Genomic DNA, 26,898 nt, shown 5'->3' with positions numbered 1-26,898 from the left:
AATGACATCACTTCCTCCTTCCTGTGTAAACAATACACAGGGGAGGAAGCTTCTCATTGGCCAGGAGCGATCCAGAGGGGGTGGCCGAAAACCAACGGCCATCCCCTCATCACGGAGCGCTCCTGGACCGAATCGGACTGCCGTAAACAGCGGGAGGGGGTCCGATCGGACCCCCCACCCGCTGGAAGGCAATCACGTAAATCTACGTGATTGTGCCTGCCTGTGCCATTGTGCTGACGTACAATGGCAATACGGCGGTCCTGAAGTGGTTAATGTACATATGTAATGCAGGCAGTCTCCGAGTAACAAACAGCATAGGTTCTGTAGGTTTGTTAAGTTAAATTTGTATGCAAGTCGGAAAAGGTACATTTAAGTGTATCTCGAGCCAAAAAAAAAAGTTTTTCGTTTTTTGGATAGCATAGGGAGGGGTTAACACCCCTGTAGCGTTTGTTTTGCTGTCTATGTCCCTGTTCAGAAGATTTCACATCACTTTCTGTCTGTTTGACATTTGGAATTTGAGTTGTGGAAACAAGAATTGGTGAAGCATCAGTTCAGACACCTTTTTCCCATGCTAATGTAGGAGTGAATTTCCCATTCCAGGGGTAGATTTCCTCTCACTTCCTGTTGTCTCCCATTTGTAAGTGAGTCATATGTAAGTCGGATGTTTATAGCTTGGGGACTACCTGTAATGGGTTCCTTTTTTTCCTTTATTTTTCAGTTTCTGCAACTGCTTTTTACCGCGCTCAGCCTGTAATTGAGTTCATGTGTGAAGTCCTAGATGTTCAGAATATCAATGAACAGACCAAACCACTGACAGATTCCCAGCGTGTAAAATTCACCAAAGAAATAAGAGGTAATTTATATTCTTCCTAGATTTCACTGTTTTCTGTATTTGTGTTGTCCACCAGCTATAAATCACTTTTTTTTTTATACAGGTTTGAAAGTGGAAGTCACACACTGCGGTCAGATGAAGAGAAAGTACAGAGTGTGTAATGTTACTCGAAGACCAGCAAGCCACCAGACGTAAGGCTCTTGATTCTTTAACAGTGAGATAAATTTAGCCGAAAGTGATTGTAAGGCTACTTTGACACTGGGGCATTGTGGGCGCTGGCGGTAAAGCATTGCTTTACCTTAGTTTTTAGCGCTATGTGGCCGCTAGCAGGGCAGTTTTAACCCCTGCTAGCAGCTGAAAAAAAGGTTAAGGCCGCCCACAGAAGAAAGGCTTTGCAGGCGGCTTTGCAGCGCTGCCTCATTGTTTTCTTTGGGAAGGGGCACATTAGGAGCGGTAAATACACCGCTCCCACAGCGTTCCAAAGATGTGGCTTGCAGGACTTTTTTGACCGTCCTGCAAGAGCACCGCTCCAGCGTGAAAGCCCTCGGGCTTTCACACTGGAGAGACAGCAGCGGCTGTTTCAGGGCGTTTTGTAGGAGCTATTTTTAGCGCTGTAGCGCCTACAAAGTGCCCCAGTGTGAAAGGGGCCTTAAGGCAAAACTTTATTTTAATTTAAAAAAAAAGTTTATACTTGTGCAGTGATGATGCAGAGTGGCCCCTTACCACCTCTTCTGGCTTACCCCACCAGCATCCTCCACTCCTCTGTGTGTGTGTGTGTGTGTGTGTGTGTGTGTGTGTGTGTGTGTGTGTGTCCTCATAGTAAGCTGCTTGCTATGAGGGTGTACAGGAGGGCATTCTTCTGAGCCAGGCTGTGTGCATCCATAGATAGTGCAGCTTGGCCCACTCCCTCCTCACTGAATTTTGGCAGCCTCTGGATTGATAGAAGAGAGGGTAGGTAACAGGCAGCAGAAGGTTTTTCACCTTGCAGAGAATGGATTAAGGTAAAAAAAAACTTGAATGCCGTTACTGAAGGTCCTTAAGTCCAGGGTTCTGTTGCATCTTAATTTCTAGAGCCGCTTCTGTGGCTTACTGTGCATCAGTTCATATTTTTCATACTGATCATGTTATCAGTTTATTGTAACAGGTACACAATGTATAAAAAAAGTAGTTTACCTAAACTTAAAATAAAAAAAGCATAGGTTTACAAAAACAATTTACATAAATGTTCCCTATATTTAACCGAACAACCATTCTAGTATGAGCCCTAACCTTATTTTGGCTATAAACACAAGATGTTGGTTGAAAGATCTGACAGGAAAAGCTCACAATCTAAGTCATGCACACATTCATAGTAGTGCAATAGGTAGCCATCCCCGACAAAACAAAAGATATTGATGATTTGGCAGGATCATTGGAACAGTTTTTTCCCTGGTGTCCTTCCTGAGTATACCATCTGGCAGAGGACATATTCAGAGGTCCGGATAGAGCTTTGATGGTCTGCTGATCTAGATCATTGTAGGATTGGGTATTGTAAACTATTGTCAAATTGATAGCAGCAAGAATCGAAAGATTTTTTTTTATCCCCCCCCCCCATGTGATCCTTTAAGATCAGGTGACCACCTAATTACCAAGATATTCATTCATTAAAAAAAAAAAAGTTTAAGCTTCTGTACTAAAAAGGGATTAAAGTGTCTCTCATCTCCACATTTGATTGTATTTCTGGTTTAACATAGTTATTCCTTTTTGAGATGGATGTAAAAGGGGGTAAGTGAAACGGATTTGAATATATTTGTTGAACAGCAAGCAGCAGGCGGTTTTTAACGTCTTCTGTCTGCAATTGACGCTCTTTTTTTTTTTTTTTTTTTTTTTTTTTTTTTTTTTTCTGAAGGCTTCACCTATTTTTTCTTGTTCATTAGGGAACACAGGAGGTTCAGAGACAGTTGAGTTATAATGCTGCTTTCAGGGAACTTGCACACTGGCTAAACAGTCAGGCAAGGTTGACCTCTCCTCCTTTACTCAGAGTGCAAATTCCATCTTAATCTGGATACTCTCCCAAACATCCTAAGGCGATCTCCATTGCCTGGACATTGTTAGGGCTGTTTGTCTTTTCTTTAAACCACTTCTTCTATTCGACCGACCTGATGTTCTTTTTATAATTTGTGAAGGCCCCCCACTGAGGGCTGCCTGCCTTGTTCCTATTTCATTATCTCGCTAGATGGCTTAGGCAGGCTAACATTCATTCCTTCAGGGAAAGTCCTCTTCCTGTTGAGGCGCATTTTAATAAATCAGTAAGTGCCTCTTGGGCTTATCGGCATCAAGCATCTATTTTTGCAGAATTGCAACTCTACCACCTGGTCATTTTTGTTTACACAACAATTGAACAATTAAGGACGTTTTTTTAACTTGTCTGTTAAAAAAAAAATGTTAAAAAAATAATTGGCTTTCATTAAAGAACACCGGTCCTTTCTTTCTTATGATTCACTCTTCTATTGCTTTGCAACAAAATGGAGGCTTTTTCTTTGACACTTGTTTAGCAGTGTCAAATTCTTCTGTAAATAGCAATATAACCTAGTTGTCTCTGAATCCTGTCTTAATAAATTCCAACAGAGGCGAGTTAAAAATCCCATTTACCAAGGATTGAAAAGGCTATGGCCAAGTGCCAGACGAGGCCCATCCTACCTATTAGTTGCCTTGCATTCAGAAATTCTAGCTGGTATCTGGTCAGGATGGGCTGAATGTTGGCAGAGCCCATATTGTTCCTCTGGTGCACACTGAGCTCAGTCATAAGTCTGCTCTTGCCCTCTACCTAATGGAATAGTAAGTCTCTGCAGCTCACTAGATGGTCCTATAGAAGATGAGGATGCCAAGGGCTCGAAGTGCATCTTTGAAATTGGTAAAAGACCAGATGCATTCACTGTGGTCAGGGAAGGGGATATGCAAGTGATTTTAAGGGTTTGGGGAGGAAAAAAGGGGCTTCATTTTGCACTAAAATAACTAATATTCTGGTTTAAAAAGATGAACTAAACCTTCCAATTTTATTACATACACACAAGCTAAAATTTTAAGTTAGGTTTTAAGCTGCAGAATTGGTACAAAAGTGGGCACACGGAGAACTAATAGAAGATCATCTCCAACCTATCCTTGCTGCCATTAGGTGGAACAGAAATGTCAGTTTTAGAGGTGCCATTAGAGGCAGTGTAATGCCTGGTACACACGTTAAGTTAAAAAAAAAAAATTTATTCAATCCAGCAGGCTGAATAAAGGGAAAAAACCTGAAAAGCTTGCTGTACTAACTATGCAATGTTAGCACAACAATCTCTCCACTGTGCTACCGTGTTCTTAAAGGGGGGCCACTCCCCATGCCAGAACACACCGGTCTGCCGATTGGTTGCTAATTTTCCAGCAAGCTCTTTCGACAGATGCCGGTTATGAGATTGGCTTCTGTTGGACAAGGACCTGTACACGTGGGACGAACGCCGCCCGTTTTCTACTGTACTGGCTGATTATGGCCAATATTTGCCCCTTGTGTACAGGGCTTAAGTCTTGCTGGAACTTGTTTTTGATGGTACAAGTTATTTGACTGTCAACTTGCATTACTGTTTGGTGATTCACTGGCTTTGGACAAGCGTGTGTTCAGCAGTCGGTCTTGCTTCTGCTTGCTATTAGATAGTGGGTGTGAGTGTGTGAAGGGGAGAGATATTTTTATGCATAGTCTGGTTTTTCTCCATGTTACTGTTGTGCAAATTGTTCTGGCTTCTGTAAAACATGGTTTTTGATTATGGTCAACTTAAAGCGCATCTAAAACAAATGTAGTATATTGCGGTTTGCCAGTTCGTACATGTGGCTGTTGGCTTTTTATTTTTATTATCAAACGGTGATCAGACCAATAAATCCTGTTAGTCAGCTTTTAGGCTGGGTTTACACTAGTGCAAATTGGATGCAGGTTTTTCCACATCCAATTCACGTGACAGGAGATTGTGACTGGCTCTTTATGGAGCCAGTTCACATATCTCTGTTGCTGCAGAGCTGCTTGCACAAGGGTCCTGTATGTCTTTGGCTCCATTTCAGGGCCAAATTCAGGCAAAAATTCAGCCCCGATTCGTCCCTGCAATGGAGAACAGGGATGTACCGAATCCCTGTTGCGAGCCGCATGTTGCTTATACATGAACCCAGCCTAAATAATTTATGTAAAACATTTATTGCAGAAGGAAAAACTGTTGCTGTAACTTCCCAAAAAAAGTTAACTGGAGTTCAGCTTTAATTTGCTTAGCCAAATCCTTCAAAATCTGCTATTGCATTGAATGCAACCCTCTTCCAAGACTAACAAAGCTGCAGTCCAAGGGTGTCTGTTCCAGTGAATTGAAGACCAGAAGTGTTACAGCCTTTATCACCCAGTGCTAATAAAGGAAAGAAAAATGAATACAGCCGCCAATTTTAGGGATTGGTAAGCTGCAGTATATACAAAATGTTATGTTTTAATTTCACTTTAAATTCACCCCCCCTTTGCAAAGCAGCATCTTATTATGTCGTTATGTGCTTTCTTATAGTTTCCCCTTGCAGCTGGAGAATGGTCAGGCCATGGAGTGCACAGTTGCCCAGTACTTCAAACAGAAATACAGCTTGCAGCTAAAATATCCACATCTCCCTTGCTTGCAAGTCGGTCAGGAACAGAAACACACCTATTTGCCCCTAGAGGTAAGAATTTCACTATAAACACTTTCATCTAGGCTTAGGTTGGCAGAAAACCTATGGTTAGCAATTGTAATGCATATTTTTAATTGCCCATATACTAGGCAATGCAACTAGGTAGCCATCAGTACTTTTCCCACTCTCTTCCACTGCTCCAGGTTGTTGGCAGACTGCTCAAGAAACCACCAGTAATCCTCTCTATTAGGCAGCATGTGACACTTGTTGCCTATCTACAATACAACACACTCTGTGCCCGAGAAGCTTATATCACCAGGCTTCAATGATTTTGAGGGATCGTACACAGCAACTTCTGACTTTCATAGAAATCTCAGGCAGTGGAGCAGGGTCACAGGGGAGTGTAAGTAACAAAAACATTGACTGCCTATGGTCTGTCCTTGTTACTATGGGCAAAATAAAGGTTAACCACTTGTTACTGGGCCAATTTTTTTTAATTTGTGCGCATCGTAAAAAATATATTTGTTTTGCTAGAGATCACTGTAAATCCATATACATATGCACATGCATATATTTTCTGAAAAATCCTGGAGCATAAAATGGTGTTACTTGCAATTTTTTGACTCAATATATGCACAGATTTTCAGGCGAAAAATACACTGATGAATTTTAGTGAAATAACAAAAGATGGGGTTGCGTCAAATAAATAACAAATATGTCAGTCTTGGTCTTTAGAATTGTGCATACAAGTGGGCTTTCAAAAGACTGGTACATAAATTTCTCCCTAGGTGACATTTTAAAAGCCTTTACAGGTCATCAGTTTGGAGTTGACCATGACGTATGACCCTAGAATTATTACACTCACCTTTTATTTTCACAAGGATACCTTATGTGTGGTGCAGTTTACCTACACATTTGTCCTATTCTGCACTTTTGGGTGTGTTTTATTATTATTTTTTTTTCTTTTATTGCCATCACAGGGGTGCAGACAAGTTTGGGTTGGCCTTATGCATAAATTCGGTTTGTGTAGCATTCCTCTGTAGACTAGAAACAAACCTGTGGAATCATGGCTTCCTCTTGACAGTGTGAAGGCGCTTTTTGCATTTGAAAATACGTTTATTAAGAAATGGTCTTTGCCAGCTGTAGATACTTCAGTTGTCCAAATTAGAGCTGCAACTAACGTTTAGTTTGTCGACCAATCTATCGATTATTTTTATGATTAATCATTGACTATAACTTATTACATTTTTTTTACCTAATCTAGTGTGTTCTTTTTGTGATTAGATAATCCTTTGGATAACTTTACAAAAAATAAGTACAACTTCTAATATAATTCAACTTTTATTACATTTTTTCCAAAAAATACTTCAATGTGGTTGAAGTTTTTACAGTATAAAAAAGTGCCAAAAATAAAATGTAAACAATACTTTAGCATCAGGCATGAATAATGGCATTTCCATTAATTCAGAGCCAGAAGCATTAAAAAAGGGCCAGATAAATGCAACAAAAGCACTGCTGCTCAACACTGTGCAAAAACGCATGAAAGACATATACAAAAATAAAGTGGCAAAAAATAAAATGTAACACTTAAGGGCATGAGATATGAAAATGCCATATAAATTCTGCCTAACACTTTGCAAAAGATGCATTCTGAAGGCATTGTGGTTGAAAGTGTTAGGCAGAATGTATATGGCATTATGCCTGTTGCCCTTAAGTGTTTATAAAGTAACACCACAAAAATGCTGGTCAACATACAATAACACTATATAATCACTATATAGTGTTATTGTAGAGTGTTGATTGAGCAGTATTTTCGTGGTGTTACTTGTAAAACATACCTGTAAGGTAACATCATTTTCAAGGAACCAAGCCCAACAAAAGCACTACTCAACACTGTGCAAAAATAATGACCAATATAGTGCAAACTGAAGGCAGCCATCTCAACATGAATACAGCCCAACGTGAACGGTGCAAAAGGTTGGGGGCCTGTGTTACTTACTCCCTTGCAATGCTATATTTTAGCATTGCAATGGATGAAGATTAGCATATCGACATGCTCTGAAGTTAGGCTTGCTCTTTTTTTAGTCGCAATGTTGCCAGCAACTGAGAAAAGCCTTTCAGCTGGGGTTGATGTCGCAGGCACAGACAAGTAACTCTTTGCCAGCATGGCCAAGATGGGAAACCTTTTTTCATTTTCCTTCCATCATTTCAGCGGATTTTCTTCCTTTGGAATACCCTGCTCACTAAAATACATGTGTATCTCATTCCTCACAACTTCACTGGGGGTTTCTTGATTTTGGATGTGACCAGTCATGTCATCCTCGCCATTACTGTGGTGGTCATCTGAATCTGAAGAACCGAGCAAAGTGTCTAACAGAGACACTTGCCTCTTCTCAGAAAATTGAATATCTGCACTGGCTGACTGTTTTTCCTCACATTGATGTTGCGTTTGCTCTTCCACATATCTTTTCACTTCAAGAGCAAGAGCTTGGACCTTGAGGTGAACTTTTAAACTGTCCTCTGCTGGCAGGAATTTTAGTTTGCAGAATCTGGGTTGCAGGGCTGCTGTAATAAGACATATATTTTCTCCACCATCATCTCTGAATTTAGTTTCCCGCTCCCATCTTGATGTCATCTCCTGTGCAGCAACACTTTGGAAAGCCTTGACTGCTGCTGTCTCGCAAATTGTGCTCTGTATGGATTTTGTGGATAAATTTATTAGTGCATGCTCCTCTTCCTGAGAAAAAACAGCAAAACACACAATAACATTTAGGAACCAACCAAGTTTAACCAACATGAATGCTCAATGCTAATGTACTTTTACTGTATTTCAAAGAGGGTACGGGTAGGGTAGTAAATCTGCATAATATGAACTTAATGTGATTAATAACTGTTTATGTTTAATTATGAATGATAATAATAATATATTTGAAAAAGTTTGCGATATCCATGGCCATATCCAAATGTAATGTTGTTGCTGCTCTGCGTATTTTGGAAGAAAATCATGGCATCTCTTCTCTCAGGTGTGCTGGTCATACATTGCAGTTAGTTGTCAATGTCAGCTATGCCCTGAGGGATCCCCAGATCAGCAAGACACCCGAGAGCTGCAGTGCAAAGTGCCTTGTGAAACATTTAAAAAAAGTGAGATGGCCACTGCAAAAAAAAGCAATTGGCAAAGCACACAGTACAGCAACAAATATGGGTACCCCTGAGCATGCACTAATAATGATGTATCCGTAATTATTTACTTGCATATATTAATTGACCACAACACAATTGTAATAATTACTCCCATAATTGTCTCCCAAAACTAAAAAGTACTACTTGCAAAGATGGCTCGTCCATTTGCGGTCGTAGAGCGCCAGGATGTTTTCTTCTGAGGTGCTCGTGCATCACAGTTGTGCTGCCATGGTACGCCACTTCGGTTTTGCAAAGGGAACAAAGGACCGTTTTATCTGGCCTCTGTTTAAAGAATTCCCATACATTTGAAAGTCGTGGTCTGGCTTTTCATGCTGCACTGGAACTTTCCCCATTCCCAGGAGCAGCAGCCGCCATTACCGGTGAGATGAGATGAGCATGACGCGTCGTTGTCTTTCACGCACATCGACGTATTTTTGAAGTCGATTACGGCAGCTCTAGTCCAAATGTACTAGCAGATGCATTTCTTACCTTTAGGTATTTCACGTAGTTGGATTCCCTATTTTGGTCTTGATTTGTTATTCCTTTCACCCTGAGATTTGATTCCTACCTAAATATGTTTTAAATTGTATTTCGTTTACTCCTACACTCCTATGTAGTGAGTCTCCTTCCAACAAGGTTTTTGGGGCTTCTTTTGCTGCTAGACTCTCTAAGCACTATGCCTCTTGAGTTTGTGACTTGCAACCTCAACTGGAATCACTTCTTTCTACTCCCTCCATTTTAAAGATGGTTTTAAGTGTACTCTGTTGGTTTTACACCCTTTCTGACATGCAAGAGGCCTTCACTATAGAGCCTGTGTCCTAAATTCTTGGAGTCCTGCTAAACCAAGGGTCATATCACACTCAAGTATTTTAGATGCTTTCACCTTCATCTCTTATGCTTTGTAGGAATGTTGGAACTTAAGTTCTTATTGTCCCCTCCCCATTCAAAATCATGCAGTTTGGGATGCGAGCATCTTGTATCGATATCACTTCTTTTGTTAAACAAGGAGAACTGATCACCCCTTATAGGATTATTTATTCTTTTTAATATCTGCACTCATTTTTTGACCACCTCTTGGCTAAGATGCTGGTCTGCAGGACACCAATGCAAGAAATACCTGCTGTGTGTTCCCTTTGCTGGGGAAAATCGTTTTTGTCAAATCCTTAGACACCTTAAATGGTCACCAGGGGAAAAAAAACCTTTTGCCCCAATATAAAAGCCTAGGCCTGCCAATTGGGATACTGTTCTTAAAGGCTAAAAAGAGTACTTTTGTGTTTCTTCCAGTCTTCCCAAGTCTAACCCAAAGCACCCCAGGTCCTGGACTCCCAAATAAGCAAGTTCCGAACATGGTTTCCATGGGCTAAAGCTAGAACTGCTTACTCTGCCTCCACCCTTAATGTTGGCAAACCTGACAATGTTCTGAAAATACTAGGCTGGCCTAACATTTGCCTGCCATTGTCCAAACCTTAGGTGGCGGTATAATCCAAATGTGTAAGAATTGCTACATTCCTGTGTACCCAATGGACTTCAAGAAATGGATTTTACATTAAACACAGAAATGTGGTTACATTTTATATGAAAACTGGTTAAATTTCATCTAACGCAAGTTGTGATTTTTTTTTTTTTTTGTCACCCCGAAAATGCTAAAACTGACTTTAAAAAACAAATTCCTCAAGTCCTACTGCTTTACAGCCAGGATAAGGGTTTCCCAGCAGTCTTTTCTGTGCATTATACAAGTCATTCATATAATGGTAGCACAGTAAAAAGGCAAACTGTATACAAATATTACTAGACCTCTATGGGATAGGCAGAAAGTGCTTTGACACAAATGATCTGTACTTATTTTCAGGTTTGTAACATCGTAGCTGGCCAACGTTGTATTAAGAAGCTGACTGACAATCAAACTTCCACTATGATCAAAGCGACAGCTCGGTCTGCTCCAGACAGACAGGAGGAGATCAGCAGGCTGGTAAGCGCTTATAGCATTTGGTAGTAAACTTTATTTTTATCTTAATTGTACAGAACACAGGATGCAGAATGTGTGGTTATAGACTATTGGTTATATGTCACCTTAGGTCAGTGATGGCGAACCTTGGCACCCCAGATGTTTTGGAACTACATTTCCCTTGATGCCCTGGTACTCTGCAGTGTAGTGGAGCATCATGGGAAATGTAGTTCCAAAACATCTGCGGTGCCAAGGTTTGCCATCAATGCCTTAGGTGATTGGACTCAAAAGCTAGTTACCCATTGTGTGGGGCTCCAGTTGTCGCCATCCTCTGGGGACACCAATCTTTTTTTATTTTTCTTCACTATTTCCACTTCTACTTCTGTCAAGTAGATAGAAGTACCTGCAATAAAAATTAGCTCAAACTGTAGGGTGCCGCAAGGCTCGCTAGAAGTTTTTGTATTGGTTGTCTTCCATGTGTACCTTAGGAACTGTACCCAAACGGTGCATCAGCAGGGCTGCCCTGTAATGTTTGCTTTGGGCACTGAAATCCTGTGTTTGGCACTCACCTTGCCATGTGGTGCGCTAAGGTGCACGATTAGTTAGCTGGAGAATGCTATACAGTTCTAGGGCTGTGGGCCAATGCTATGGCACTTAATCCCTGAAGACCTCTTTTGAGGGTATGCCTCCAGAACCTGCAACATGGATAAGGAAAAATGTTTATTTGTAATTGTGACCATGCCTTTGTAACCATGTCCTGTTGAACATGTAGGTTGGTATTTCACTTGGTGTGCTATATCCCCGTTTGTAAATGTATCTATTACATTCTGGCAGTGAAGTAGACGCATCTACCTTCCACCAATGTAAAGTTTAACCCTATGGCAGTTTCTACACGTGTAACAATGCTGCTTAATTGTTAATGCAGCGGCATTGCAAACTCCTTCTGGTTGATATACTTCCACCTGCCATTTATGCTGAGCATGCAAGAATCTTGTTTACTCTGTGCTACCTGCTTCTCTAGCAACGCAGACAGGGCGGCATCGGTCCTTGTGTCCCGTGATGATGTCACAAGACTGGGCTCTACCAGAGAGCTTGGTAGAGTCCATGCTTGTGATCTTATTGCAAAACTCAGAAGCTTTCTGTGTATTCCTCTGGAATTTTGACTTGTTATATGGTGGCGTGTATGGTGTCCAACGTATGTCCAGGATCTGAGTCAATCACTTTCAAGCACTTTATGACTTTTCATTGTGAATGTCATACCATTCCGATAAGCCTTTGTTTTGAGAACTGGAAGTACAGAGTTGAATTGGCTTTATTTATTTTTTCACCTTGGACTTTTTTTTGTTTGTTTTTTGTTTTGTTTACACCATATGAAGATTTCAGCTTTAGTTCAGTGCACTTTTATAGTTTGCATCAACATTCTCCCATTGATGGACAAACGGATCCTTTCTCTGGATTACCCACTACCCTATCGAGCAAGTCAACACTCCCTGGCATGGTGGATTTTCAACTCTGCCTTAAAATCAAAGAAAAATTTTCCTCTACCTGATTGGTGTTAATGACTGACATCGGGCTGGAATGGGATTCACAAATTCCCTTACTGTCCAGTGCAACTAGTCCCCACAGGAGTCAAGACTCACATCAATATTTTGGAACGAAGCCATAAGACTGACTCGGCATTAGTCCCCCCTACTGCAGTCACCTAGTAAGCATACAGTTAAAGAGGAAGTAAACCCTGGTGAGTTTACTTCCTCTTTCATTCCCTGCAAAGGCAAAGCATAATGGACTACTATGCATCGCATAATAGTCCATTATGTGTCACTTACTTGACACAGGAGCCAGCGAAGTCACCACTGTCCCCTGTAGTCCGGCGCATCCATCTTCTCGCCGCTCCGCCCCTGGCATTCGGCGAAGCCGCGATTACGTCACTCCCGTGCATGGGAGCCGCCACTCGCGACATATCCCCATTGACCGCGGCATGCTCAGTGCGCCTACGCACCGCTGTCGAGGGCGCTTGCGCCGTAGACAGCGGTGCCTGTCTTTTGCCAAATATCTCCTAAACCGTGTAGGTTTAGGAGATATTTCTTGGACCTACAGGTAAGCCTTAATCTAGGCTTACCTGTAGGTCAAAGTGTGTTGTAAGGGTTTACAACCACTTTAAGACCACTTCACAGCTTTGACCTACATAAACCACCAAGGGGAGCTGAAAGTTGGGCAAATTTGAAGGAGACAAGCCTGATTCTCTTGAGCTGGGAATCTATATTCCAACAATTTTGTTTATCTACATACGGCATAAAGTTGACGTGCAGACTTCAGTACCTGGATTCCGGAATGGTCCCTTCAACCCAAAATTTTTCTGATGGCTGTCAGAAGTGGGGAATATGGTTCAACAAGAGACTGGACAGACTTGTGGCATGACCCGGGGATTCTTTTGACATTGTTCAGTCTGGTGTATGCATTCCCTCCAGTGAAGCTTCTCCCTCAACTGCTCTGCAGCCAAGAGGAGGAATGAATTTTGGTAATGGTTTCCCCAAACTATCCTAGGAGAACACTTGGTACAGAGGCATACTCGGGCTCTCGGCAGATGACCTTTTGCCCCTTCCAAATAGGCCAGACTTCCTATAACAAGACCCTCTATTCCATTCTCATTCGCTGGCTTTAACACCCTTGTTGAAACCCAGGTCTTAAATGATAGGGGCAGACATTAAAGCAGAACAAAAATTTCTCAATTCACGTTAACTATTTTTAATCCTTCTGCTGCTAGCATTAGACGATGAGATAGGATGATATATTTTAATTATACCATAATGTCATTCATCCCAGAAGTCTTCATGGGCATTTTTTTCTTTTATCTGGAGGGGATTTTCGCTTTCAGGAAGTGAATGTTGTATGAATCACCTTAGTCTATATGGCAACAGCTAGACATGCTAGGGGCGTGGTTTTCAAAAGGATTTCTCAACTAAAAGCATTGAGACGTGGGTGGATGCTTTGAATATTGGACATGAATTTAATAGCATTTTCAGTTTGTGGTGCTTAGACACAGTTTAGTTTAGATTCTGTCATTCCCATTTGCTCAAAGCAAGAAAATGTACTTGTCATAAGATCTACCATTGCACTTAAAAGGCCTGTTTTTGGCTGGTGTGAAAGCAGGCACCTCAACACTTGGTAATATTTTATTCTTTGCTAATATTTTATTCTTTGACTATACAGTGGTGTGAAAAAGTGTTTGCCCCCTTCCTCATTTCCTGTTCCTTTGCATGTTTGTCACACTTAAGTGTTTCGGAACATCAAACCAATTTAAACAATAGTCAAGGACAACACAAGTAAACACAAAATGCAATTTGTAAATGAAGGTGTTTATTATTAACCACTTGGGTACCGCGCTATTGCAAAATGACGGCAATAGCGCGGACCCACATTTTCGGGACTACGTCTATTGACGTAGTCCCGGTTACGAGCGGCCTGCGCGCCCCCTGAGGGGCGCGCGCGGCGCGCTCTGTGATCGGCGAGTCCGTGAGACTCGCCTGATCACCGATCCGTGTAAGGGGTCGATCCCGACCCCTTATCACGTGATCAGCTGTCAGCCAATGACAGCTGATCATGTGATAAAACGGAGCCGGTAATCGGCTAGTATTCCTCCTCGCGCTGACAGCGCGAGGAGAAAAAAAAAAAGCCGATCGCCGGCGGCCGTGTTCGGGACATCAGTCCCGATCACGGCCAGCAATTTAAACGGACACCTGCCCCCTGCCAGTGCCCACCTGCCACCCGCAGTGCCATCCTGAAATAAAGTAAGTGCCCCCCTGTCAGTGCCACCCAGCAGTGCCCATAGTGCCCACAGTGCCACCCAGCAGTGCCCACAGTGCCACCCAGCAGTGCCACCCACAGTGCCACCCAAAATCTGCCTCAAAGGTGCTGCACCCCAGTGCCGCCCATCAGTGCCCAGCAGTGCCGCCCATCAGTGCCCAGCAGTGCCGCCTATCAGTGCCCAGCAGTGCCACCTATCAGAGCCACCTATCAGTGCCACCTATCAGTGCCCATCAGTCCCATCTATCTGTGGTACCTATCAGTGCCCATCCGTGCCACCCATCCGTGCCACTTATCCGTGCCACCCATCCGTGCCATCTTATCTGTGCCCATCTTTGCCCATCAGTGCCGCCTTATCTGTGCCCATCGGTGCCGCCTTATCTGTGCCTATTAGTGCCGCCTTAACTATGCCTATCAGTGCCCACCAGTGCAGCCTATCAGTGCCCACCAATGCAGCCCATCAGTGCCCACCAATGCAGCCCATCAGTGCCCACCAATGCAGCCTATCAGTGCCGCCTAATCAGCGCACTTCAATGAAGGAGAAAAATGACCCGTTTGCAAAATTTTATAACAAACTATTAAAACATGATTTTTTATTTTTATTTTTTGCATCTTTTTTTGTTTGTTTAGCAAAAAATAAAACTCCGAGCTGTAACTAAATACCACCAAAAGAAAGCTCTATTTGTGGGAAAAAAATGATAAAAATTTCATTTGGGTACAGTGTTGTATGACCGCGCAATTGTCATTCAAAGTGCATCAGCGCTGAAAGCTGAAAATTGGTCTGGGACTGAGGGGGGTTTAAGTGCCCAGTAAGCAAGTGGTTAAAGGTGAAAAAAATCCAAACCATCATGGCCCTGTGTGAAAAAGTGATTGCCCCCTAAACCTAATAACTGGTTGGGCCACCCTTAGCAGCAACAACTGCAACCAAGCGTTTGCGATAACGTGCAATGAGGCTTTTACAGCATCCTGGAGGAATTTTGGCCCACTCATCTTTGCAGAATTGTCCTAATTCAGTTACATTAGAGGGTTTTCGAGCATGAACGGCCTTTTTAAGGTCATACCACAACATCTCAATAGGATTCAGGTCAGGACTTTGGCTAGGCCACTCCAAAGTCTTCATTTTGTTTTTCTTCAGCCATTCGGTGGTGGACTTGCTGGTGTGTTTAGGATCATTGTCCTGCTGCAGAACCCAAGTTCGTTTCAGCTTGAGTACGCGAACAGATGGTCGGACATTCTCCTTCAGGATCTCTTGGTAGACAGCAGAATTCATAGTTCCTTTTATCACGGCAAGTCTTCCAGGTCCTGAAGCAGCAAAACAGCCCCAGACCATCACACTACCACCACCATATTTTACTGTTGGTATAATGTTCTTTTTATGAAATGCAGTGTTCCTTCTACGCCAGATATACTTGGACACACACCTCCCAAAGAGTTCCACTTTTGTCTCATCGGTCCACAGAATGTTGTCCCAAAAGTCTTGGGGATCATCAAGATGTGTTGTGGAGAAATTGAGACGAGCTTTGATGTTGTTTTTGCTCAGCAGTGGTTTTCTCCTTGGAACTCTGCCATGCAGGCCATTTTTGCCCAGTCTTTTCCTGATGGTGGAGGCATGAACGCTGACCTTAACTGAGGCAAGTGAGGCCTGCAGTTCCTTGGACGTTGTTGTGGGGTCTTTTGTGACCTCTTGGATGAGTCGTCGCTGCGCTCTTGGGGTAATTTTGGGCGGCCGGCCACTCCTGGGAAGGTTCACCACTGTTCCATGTCTTCGCCATTTGTGGATAATGGCTCTCACTGTGGTTCGCTGGATTCCCAAAGCTTTGGAAATGGCTTTATAACCCTTTCCAGACTGATAGATCTCAATTACTTTCTTTCTCAATTGTTCCTGAATTTCTTTGGGTCTCGGCATGATGTGTAGCTTTTAAGGATCTTCTGGTGGACCTTACTGTGTCAAGAAGCTCCTATTTAAGTGATGCCTTGATTGTGAACAGGTGTGGCAATAATCAGGCCTGGGTGTGGCTAGAGAAATTTAACTCAGGTGTGGACAACCACAGTTATAGTATGTTTTAACAAGGGGGGCAATCACTTTTTCACACAGGGCCATGATGGTTTGGATTTTTTTTCACCTTTAATAATAAACACCTGTATTTACAAATTACATTTTGTGTTTACGTGTGTTGTCCTTGACTATTGTTTAAATTGGTTTGATGTTCCGAAACACTTAAGTGTGACAAACATGCAAAGGAACAGGAAATGAGGAAGGGGGCAAACACTTTTTCACACCACTGTACCTCCATTATTGTCTAGGCAAGCCCCACCAGTACTCTAAAGTGAGAGGTTTTGACATATTCATTCTGTTCCACAGATCTTTTCACTTTTGCATGTTCTTAAAAAGATACTTTATAGGAGGGGTGGCTCATGTTTATCTCCCACTTTGACCTCTATTTCTCCCTAAAATCTAAATCTGCTACTTGAGTTTTTTTTTTTTTTGTCTCCCTGAGATTAAAACTGGTGCGGGATATCCCATTGAAGGAGCCCAGCAGTAAAGTGGCCTTTTTTGGGGGCTAATTACTTCCATCAGGCATGTTTCCTAGCTGGCTGCTTTTTCTTTCTATAGAGATGGTGGCCCTGGGATCTGGACCTTCCTTTTCATCCCAAAAAGGTCACTCTTCACCTTAATGAGGATATTCTCCTATCTTGTGCCCTGAAGCACACAAAGGAGATTTCACGTCATTGTCTTGAGGAAGTCTAAGCCGTTAGGGTTTACCTAGCTGCAACAATCTACCAAAAAAAGTTTTGCCTTTTTGTATTTTGCTGAAGGTCCCAAGAAAGATCATTCTGCTTTTCTATTCTACCATTTTTTTAAAGGAAAGGGTTCCTCCCCTACCAACAAGGGCCTATTCGACCATATCTGTTGGTGTTTCTTGGGCTGTTTGGCATCAAGCATCAGTTTTGCAGGTCTATAATTCCTCAAGCTGTTCTAATGCAAAGTTATGTTTTTTTGTTTTTCTTCTGAGTTGATCTCTTGGCATTGGCTGATGTGATCTTTGGATGTACGGTGCTTCAGGCAGTCATCTGAGAGTTTAGTGTCTGGCCTTTGTTTTCTTGTAAGCCTGTCTGCCGTTTGCTATATTCTTGCCCACCCCCCAGCCTTTTTGCTTGAAATTGTCTCATGGTCTGAATATAGATTTGGTGCCCTGTAGTGTATGATTACGGTAATGGGAATTTTGAATTCCATATTTTGGAGTAAAGGGCAGAACGTGAGTTCCTCCCCTTTTTCTCCTCCTCACTTGCTAATAAACTGGAGTCTCACACAGTGGCTGGAGTTATCAGAGCGTTATTAGGGACATTCCCCACAGAAAGCTTTTTCAAGTGTCCAGTTGCCTGAAGGTAGGGCCATTTAGCCCATGGTCTATGACTAGACACCCTGTGTTCTTTAGTATACTCCAAGATATGGTATTTACAAGCAAGTCAAAATTCTTCTTTTCTGGATGTACTTTTAACATGGGTGCATCTTTCTGCCTGCCTAGCCCTCTAATCGAAAGTATCCAACCAATGCATGCTTGCGCGAATTGTGAATTTAGCAATGTTTACAGCCTGCAACCAATAACTACTTTAGATCAAGACCACCTAGGCAGGATAAATGTATTTCAATACACTTGTATTTATTGTCGTTGACACGGACTGTACACCTAGTCTGCTTTGGTTTGTGCAGTCAACTTGCAGATCATTTTGGTTTAAATAAAATCTTTGTGTTTTTTTAAATATATTTGTCTTGTAGGTAAAGAGCAACAGTATGGTTGGGGGACCAGACCCATACCTGAAGGAGTTTGGTATTGTTGTACATAATGAAATGACCGAGCTTACAGGCAGGGTGCTTCCAGCTCCTATGCTTCAATATGGAGGACGGGTAGGTTTCTTAAGTAAAATGTTTAGTTATCTAGATATGCCAGAGGTAATGCCTGAATATTGTGTCAACCAGATTAGTTTTAAATAAGCACGTATAAACCCCAATAACTGCCCACTGACTCATGCTACTTTCTTGTCAGAATAAAACAGTAGCCACTCCAAACCAAGGTGTCTGGGATATGAGAGGGAAGCAGTTCTACGCTGGTATTGAAATAAAAGTCTGGGCTGTTGCCTGCTTTGCCCCACAGAAACAGTGCAGAGAAGACTTGTTAAAGTAAGTGCACTTTTTTTTTTTTCCTCTTCAGACTATTTAGAGCAGCCTATAGAACCATCTTTTCTAAATGTCGTCAATCTTTCTCATACAGATTTTTATTTTTATTTTTTTGATTAACATTTTGAAGGTTTGATATATGCTTCCATATATATGGGAGACTGTTGCATATACAAAATAAGCACAGGTATTTGTGAATTTTTCAATGCAACAAAGTTCAACTATGCACAGCTTTTACAGTTTTACTCTGGAAGAAGGCACCCTGTCCCGATTTTGCTGCCACATGGGAAAAAATTCTTCCTGACCTTTGAAGGTTGATGAGATCAACTCCTTGGATGCCCTTATAATCCTTATAGCTTTGGATATTGAAAGAATTTTAATCATTTATTCCCAAGCCCTTCTCCAGCTTCTTTTAAAGCAGTTGTAAACCCTCATGATTTTTCACCTTAATGCATTCTATGCATTAAGGTGAAAATTTTTGTCCTTTGCTGCAGCTGCCCCCCAGAGCCCCTCTTTTTCTTACCTGAACTTGATTGAGCGACGGGGACAAGCATAGCAGCTCAAGCTGCTGTCTCGGGTCTTCATTGTATAATTGATAGCAGCAGGAGCCATTGGCTCCCACTGCTTTCAATCCAATTTAGTCACATGGGCACAATGGACGCAGCAGCGAGACTTGGAAGTGCGCCCGCATGAGTGCTCCAATGAAAAGCGTCTCTCCGTGGGGGCACTCGAAGAGGAGGAGCCAGGAGCGCCACGTGGGACCCCAGAAAAGGAAACCTGCTCTGTGCAAAACCGTGTGTGTATGTACAGTGCCTTGCGAAAGCATTCGGCCCCTTGAACTTTTCAACCTTCTGCCACATTTCAGGATTCAAACATAAAGATATAAAATTTTTATTTTTTGTGAAGAATCACCAACAAGTGGGACACAATTGTGAAGTGGAACGAAATCTATTGGATTTTTGAAACTTTTTTTAACTAATAAAAAAATTAAAAGTGGGGCGTGCAAAATTATTCGGCCCCCTTGCGTTAATACTTTGTAGAGCCACCTTTTGCTGCGATTACAGCTGCAAGTCGCTTGGGGTATGTCTCTATCAGTTTTGCACATCGAGAGACTGAAATTCTTGCCCATTCTTCCTTGCAAAACAGCTCGAGCTCAGTGAGGTTGGATGGAGAGCGTTTGTGAACAGCAGTTTTCAGCTCTTTCCACAGATTCTCGATTGGATTCAGGTCTGGACTTTGACTTGGCCATTCTAACACCTGGATACGTTTATTTGTGAACCATTCCTTTGTAGATTTTGCTGTATGTTTGGGATCATTGTCTTGTTGGAAGATAAATCTCTGTCCCAGTTTCAGGTCTTTTGCAGACTCCCAACAGGTTTTCATCCAGAATGGTCCTGTATTTGGCTGCATCCATCTTCCCCTCAATTTTAACCATGTTCCCTGTCCCTGCTGAAGAAAAGCAGGCCCAAACCATGATGCTGCCACCACCATGTTTGACAGTGGGGATGGTGTGTTGAGGGTGATGAGCTGTGTTGCTTTTAAGCCAAACATATTGTTTTGCATTGTGGGCAAAAAGTTCGATTTTGGTTTCATCTGACCAGAGCACCTTCTTCCACATGTTTGGTGTGTCTCCCAGGTGGCTTGTGGCAAACTTTAGACAAGACTTTTTATGGATATCTTTGAGAAATGGCTTTCTTCTTGCCACTCTTCCATAAAGGCCAGATTTGTGCAGTGTACGACTGATTGTTGTCCTATGGACAGACTCTCCCACCTCAGCTGTAGTTCTCTGCAGTTCATCCAGAGTGATCATGGGCCTCTTGGCTGCATCTCTGATCAGTCTTCTCCTTGTCTGAGCTGAAAGTTTAGAGGGACGGCCAGGTCTTGGTAGATTTTCAGTGGTCTGATACTCCCATTTCAAAATGATCGCTTGCACAGTGCTCCTTGGGATGTTTAAAGCTTGGGAAATCTTTTTGTATCCAAATCCGGCTTTAAACTTCTCCACAACAGTATTACGGACCTGCCTGGTGTGTTCCTTGGTCTTCATGATGCTGTCTGTGCTTTCAACAGAACCCTGAGACTATCACAGAGCAGGTGCATTTATACAGAGACTTGATTACACACAGGTGGATTCTATTTATCACCATCAGTCATTTAGGACAACATTGGATCATTCAGAGATCCTCGCTGAACTTCTGGAGTGAGTTTGCTGCACTGAAAGTAAAGGGGCCGAATAATTTTGCACGCACCACTTTTCAGTTTATTTGCTAAAAAAAGTTTAAAATATCCAATAGATTTTCGTTCCACTTCACAATTGTGTCCCACTTGTTGGTGATTCTTCACAAAAAAATTTAATTTTATATCTTTGTTTGAAGTCTGAAATGTGGCAAAAGATTGAAAAGTTCAAGGGGGCCGAATACTTTCGCAAGGCACTGTATGTATATATGTGTATGTGTGTGTGTATATATATATATATATATATATATATATATATATATATATATATATATATATATAATATATATATATATTTAAAATTATTCAGTTTTGTGGCATTAGCTGGCCATACCATTTTAAAAAATACCTTTGTGTAGTAGTTCATATTCCTGATGGGCTTAAATTATTAGCAGTACACCAAGTAAATGGTACAGCCCCAGATGCACAATAGGTTATTTTTTGTATATTTGATATTTTGTAAAAATGGTTTTGATGCATTGGATGGTGTGATTCAAAATGGATGGTGCGAAAGTAAAGCTGATTTTCTTTCGTTCATTGACGGACACAGCATTTCCTTTTTTGACCTTGGGGTTATATCACCAACTTCAGGAGTAGGACTAGGCAGAAAAAAAAGAACAAGCACAGCACTGCCTAGGGGTGTTTTTTTTACTGTTGGTAACCCCCCCCCCCCCCCCCCCGCTCTGCTACAGGCAGCTCAGTTTTTTTCTACCTAGTCTAGAAGGACCTGGCTCCCTGTTGGGACCTGTGGTTCCTTTTTGTTTTTTTATTTTTTATTTTGTTCTTAGTTTTGATCTGCATCTGCAATCAACTGCTGGGCTGGGTGCCAGGCTGGATAGCATAGATCCCGGTAGTCTCCCCAGCCTGGCCACCGAGCACGTGCAGACCTGAGCACGTGTAGTCACTCCGTTTGGATGGGAGGTGGCTCTGTCTTGGGAGTGTGACCTGCAATCCCTGCTGGATGGGTAAGTACATGCTCCGCCAGCCCGGTCAAGGCAAGGTTTGGAACAGTTGGGTACTCCCTGGGGTTGTTGGTCGTTTCTGGGGAATCTTCTCCTCTCCCTCCCCCTTGTTGTGCTGCCTGGCAGCCGTCGCAGTCTTTTGCTGGGTGCCACTAGGTGGACGTTTTGGGCCCCTACTTGACCCTTTGTGGGGTCCCTTCCAGGCGCTCTTGGTGCTTTCCAGGTGCGGGGGGTGTGGCTAGTGTTCTCTGCGTGTAGCAGCCACCATTTGTTTGGGGTCGGGCGCCACAGGCATTTTCACGTAGCCATGGTGACCATTTTGCCTTGGTCATTGGGCATTTCTGGCTTTGGGCTCTGTCTGCAGAAGTGCGGCCGGCGGCCATTTTCTTGTAGCCTCGTGGCGAGGCATCTGCTGGCCCTATAGCGCTAGATGTTGCACCTTGAGCCTGGCATGAGCACGGATCTCCTCGTGTCTTATCCCATCTGCCAGAGAACGGACATTACACAGCACTGCTCCTCTGAGGTTTGGCTTGGGATGGGTTAATCCTTCTGGGGTTCCCCCAGTTTGTGGCAGCTAGGAGGGGTGGTTTCGCCCTCGCGCTCTCTCTCTCTCGCTCTCGTGGGCGTTCGGTCCCTGGTAACGTCCGGTCGAGCGTGGGACTTCCATGGTGTCTGAAGCAGGTGCGACTGTGGGCTATACCTTAAAAATTGAGTATCCAGCGGGGGAGTCTGAAGATTTGTTGGTCCCCTTTGGGTCTCATAAGCCAGTCCGTACCACTAAGGTGTTTCCTTACCTGTCTTATTTTGATAGGTTTATTTACAAGGATTGGGAATGGCTGCAGCAGTCCTTTTCAGTCCCGAGGCGTTTTTCGGTGTGTTACCCCTTTGAGGAGCATCTGCTGAAGTCTTCCCCTCCTGTTGTTGATCCTCCAGTATCTAGGTTGAACAATGTGACCATGATTCCAGTGGAGGGGTCCCCTTCTTTTAAGGGCCACGCCGACAAAGGCTGAGGTGGATGCTCGGTCTGTTTACGATGGCAGGTTCGGCCCTTCGTCAGGTGTTAGCCACGGCTTCTGGTGTTGCAGACGCTTACTGAGTGGGCTAAGCTATTACACCATGAGTTGGGTAATGCACAAGTTTCTCTTGTCTGTGCGGAACTGACAGACCAGTTAGTGCAAGGGCTCAAGTATGTTTGTGATGCGGCATTGGACATGGCCCTGTTACTTTCTAAAATCTCCTCTGGCTGTGGTTCTTCGCCAGTTGCTTTGGACTAAGTGCTGGTTGGCAGACCAAATGTTTAAGAAGGCTCTGGCAGATTTACCTTTCCAGGGTGGGCGGCTATTTGGAGCCACTCAGGACAGCCTTTTAGATATTACTGGGGTTAGAGGGGAGAGTACCTTTTCTCTCCTGCAGTCCAAAAAGGGCAAGGAGCCCCGTTGCAGGCAAGGGCCCCTCTTTTTCTGCCCAAACAATTTTTTTTGTCCCTCCGGTTCTGGGGGCAAAGGGTTCCCAGCCCACCAAGGGTGGACCAAAGCATCCTTGGCATTGCAAGCCTACAAGCCCTCTTCCACATGAAGGTTTACCCCGGCCCGACTTGCGGGTGGGGGGTTGCCTTCAGTGATTTTCGGACCGGTGGAATTCCCTTTCTGACCAGTGGGTCCGCAATAGTTTTTCTTTCCTTTCCACCAGACATGTTTTTTCCCTCCAATCTTCATCTTCCCCCATCTCGTCGGCAAGCTATGTTTGGGGTGGTGCAGGACTTGCTTCTTTGGGGGGGTGATGGTTCCTGTACCAGCTTCGGAAAAGTTTTGGGGTTTCTACTCCAATCTGTTCATAGTTCCAAAGAAGGAAGGGGGTTCGTCCGATCCTGGATCTCAAGGCCCTCAGTTTTGTAAAGGTACGAAGGTTCAGGATGGAGTCCGTTCAATCTTTGGTGGCCGCGCTTCATCCAGGGATTTCCTGGACATCAAGGACACGTACTTGCATGTCCCCATCTGTGTCGGACACCAGCATTTCCTGTGCTTTGTGGTCGGGAACGCACACCATCAGTTTGTGGCACTTCCCTTTGGCCTGGCCTCGGCTCCCTGGGTCTTCACCAAGGTGCTTTCACTAGTTCTGGCATTGCTGGACGATCTCCTCCTGCGAGCGCCATCAGCTTCAGAACTGAGGGACAATGTGGTGACCGCCATGCAAGCCTTACAAGTTTGGCGGAATGTTGAACCTCCAGAAGTCCGTGTTGCTTCCAGCCCAACGCCTGGAATACTTGGCTTGGATCTTGACTCTGCGCTGGTGAGGGTTTTTCTTCCACCAATCAAACTTCAGACCCTTGGCTCTGCGATGGAGTTTCTGCTGTCCCACAAGTGATCGTCTCTACGTTTTTGCATGCGGCTTCTGGGCCTCATGGTATCCACCTTTTGAGACGGTCCCTTATGCCCAGTTTCACACTCGGGTCTTGCAGACGGAGATCTTATCCAAATGGGACAAATCCCCATCATCTCTGGATTGTCAGATCCGTGTGGGCCGTCTGACTAGGGCCTCACTACTTTGGTGGCTACGGCCTCTGGCCCTACAGACCAGGAAGTAGTTTCTCCCTCTCCATTGGCCGGTGATGATGGATGCCAGCCTGACCGGCTGAGGGGGGGGTGGGTTCTGGGCCTTCGATCGGCCCAGGGCTGCTGGACATCTGAAGTCATCTATCGATCAACATTCTGGAGTTGCGTGTGATCAGGTTATGCCTCTCCATTTTGGCCACAGCTGCTGCGTGGTCGTCCGGTCATGATCCAGTCGGACAATGCCACGGAAGTCTGATTCCCTGTTCGTAAATGTGGATGGCCCGAGGAAGGGCCTGGTGGAGTCTTCGGACACTTTTTTTTTTTTTTTTTTTTTTTGGATCAGACTCATCATGGCGCATTCTACCAGGGTGATTTGTGCTTCTTGGGCCTTCGAATATAAAGCGTCTGTTTCTCAAGTGTGGAAGTGGCTACCCTGTCGTCCGTGCACACTTTCATCCAGTTTTACGGGGTGGATGTTTGGGCATCTTCGGATGTGTGTTTCGACTGCAAAGTTTAGCAGGCGGCCATCTGAGGTTTTGGCTTCTCTTACGGGGGGTTCTGCTTGGGTGGAGGTTATTTTTTCCTTTTCTGTGTTTCCTCCCCCGTTGGTGTACTCCCACAAATAGAAGTTGCAATGTGTTAGATCTGATGATTGCAGAAGCCAATGCGACAGTGGTGCATTGTTCATTCCTGCACGGCCGATTCATCTTTCTGGTAGGGCATCATTCAGGCATTGGTGAACATTCAAGTGGAACTGAGGAGCGCCATCCTGCTGAAACACTAGGTTCTGCAGATCTTCCTCCATCTGTGGCATAAGCACCCTAGAGAACACATACACTGACACAACTGTATATTTGTTGGGCTCCGCCAAGCCCCCCCAACCCACTGCCTCTCACTTGTTGGATGCCTGGTCTGCGGCAGCTGTCAGCATGGGAGCAAATGTGTGGGTGTGCTCATCACTAAAACCAGGGTGGATGAAGCTTGTTTGTGTGGTTCCTGGTAGGGATGAGTTTCGCGTTCGAGTCAAACATACGTTCGACTCGAACATCGGCTGTTCCCCCGTTCGGCGAATTCCGAATGTTATGGGCCGTTCGCGCCAAATTCGTGTGGCGCTCACGGCCCACAATGCACTGCGTCATCGCAGTACATTGCTGGCTCATGATTGGACAAGCATGCACTGTGGCCAATCACAGCGCCAGCAGCGAGGAGAGCCTGTGGATGCCTGTGGCCAATCATAGCTCAGGCTGTGTAGTACACGCCCCACACTATATAAGGCCGCCAGCGCGGCGGCCTTGTGTAGTGTGTTGGCGTCTGAAGCAGTTAGTGGGTGTTGTGTACCTTCAACACACAGTATACACCCATCGTTATCGGCCGATTTTCGATCTTGCTCTTCTGTAGTGGTTGTTGTCTGCGTGCCCTGACCGCAGTGTACACCGCTATATTCACCTCACCTCACCTATATAGCTAGTGATCTATCTTTTTATAATAGAGCTTGCAGTCAGTAGTGTTAGGAGCTTGTGCGTGCTGTCTGCGTGCTCTGTACCCAGTACACACCGCTATATCCACCTACATAGCTCTTCTCTATTTGAGCCATCTGCAGGAGTTATTGGAAGTTGTGTGTGCCTCCAGCACAGCACAGTATACATCTGTATATACCCCTTTATCTCTGGTGTTCTATAATAAAGGCATCTGCAGGAGTTAGTGGGTGTTTTGTGCCTCCAGCACAATATACACCTGTATCTACCCTTTATTGCTGTTCTCTAATAGAGCCATCTGCAGGGCTTAGTGGGTGTTGTGTGCCTCCAGTACAGTATACCCCTTTATCTCTGGTGTTCTATAATAAAGGCATCTGCAGTAGTTAGTGGGTGTTGTGTGCCTTCAGCACAATATACACTACCCAACTACTGTTTTACCTAACTCCCTTCAGGCCATTACCATGTCTGGAAGGCCAGCAAGGAGAGGCAGACAGGTGCGAGCCGATAAAAGAGGGCAAGCAGGCTCTGTGTCTGGAGACCGTGCTGGTCATGGACGCGGTGAATTGTCATCAGCACATGGCCATGGGACACGCTTGTCCTTCTTTTCGGCAGCTGGACATGTTGAACCGCAACATGCCAATGACTTGGTAGAGTGGATGACCAAGCTCTCTTCATCCTCCTCATCCTCTCTCACCCAGTCTCAGGGTACTAGCAAAGCAGCTGCCAACGCATCGTCTTCCCTTGTCTCAATGTCATCATCAGTGACTCCTTCCCTAGACCCACAATGTCCTCCTGAGGAGTCTCCTGAACTCTTTGAGCACAGTGTTGGGTACATGCTCCAGGAGGATGCCCAGTGTTTTGTAGGCTCTGATGATGACACTCAGCTAGAGGAAGGCAGTAGCGTGAATGCAGAGAGAGGGGATGCTCAAGAAGGACAGCAATCTGGCAGTCATGTTCCACAAGCTGCAGCATACTGCCAGGTTTGCTACAGCGATGAAGAGTGCATCAGATCGCACCGCTGCTATTTGCAACATATGTCTCAAGCGTATCTCGCGTGGCCAAAACATCAGCCGCTTGAGCACCACATGCTTGACC

General features: G+C 44.1%; 1 protein-coding gene across 1 annotated transcript in view; it reads left to right on the top strand.

The window, feature by feature from the left end:
- Positions 1-26,898, top strand: part of LOC143982742 (protein argonaute-4) — a 145,082-nt gene that overhangs the window by 67,097 nt on the left and 51,087 nt on the right. The window contains exons 6-11 of the mRNA XM_077481722.1: positions 719-853; positions 936-1,023; positions 5,380-5,527; positions 10,506-10,625; positions 18,184-18,312; positions 18,452-18,585. Coding sequence (XP_077337848.1) covers positions 719-853; positions 936-1,023; positions 5,380-5,527; positions 10,506-10,625; positions 18,184-18,312; positions 18,452-18,585 — 754 coding nt within the window. The remainder of the gene's footprint in view (positions 1-718; positions 854-935; positions 1,024-5,379; positions 5,528-10,505; positions 10,626-18,183; positions 18,313-18,451; positions 18,586-26,898) is intronic.

The sequence above is a fragment of the Lithobates pipiens genome, unplaced genomic scaffold (assembly GCF_037356315.1).
Source record: "Lithobates pipiens isolate NorthernLeopardFrog02 unplaced genomic scaffold, aLitPip1_a1.2 Scaffold_16, whole genome shotgun sequence".
In the NCBI taxonomy this organism is placed as follows: domain Eukaryota; kingdom Metazoa; phylum Chordata; class Amphibia; order Anura; family Ranidae; genus Lithobates; species Lithobates pipiens.
Note: the sequence above shows the minus strand (reverse complement) of the source record. Positions and strands in the feature narration are given on the sequence as shown.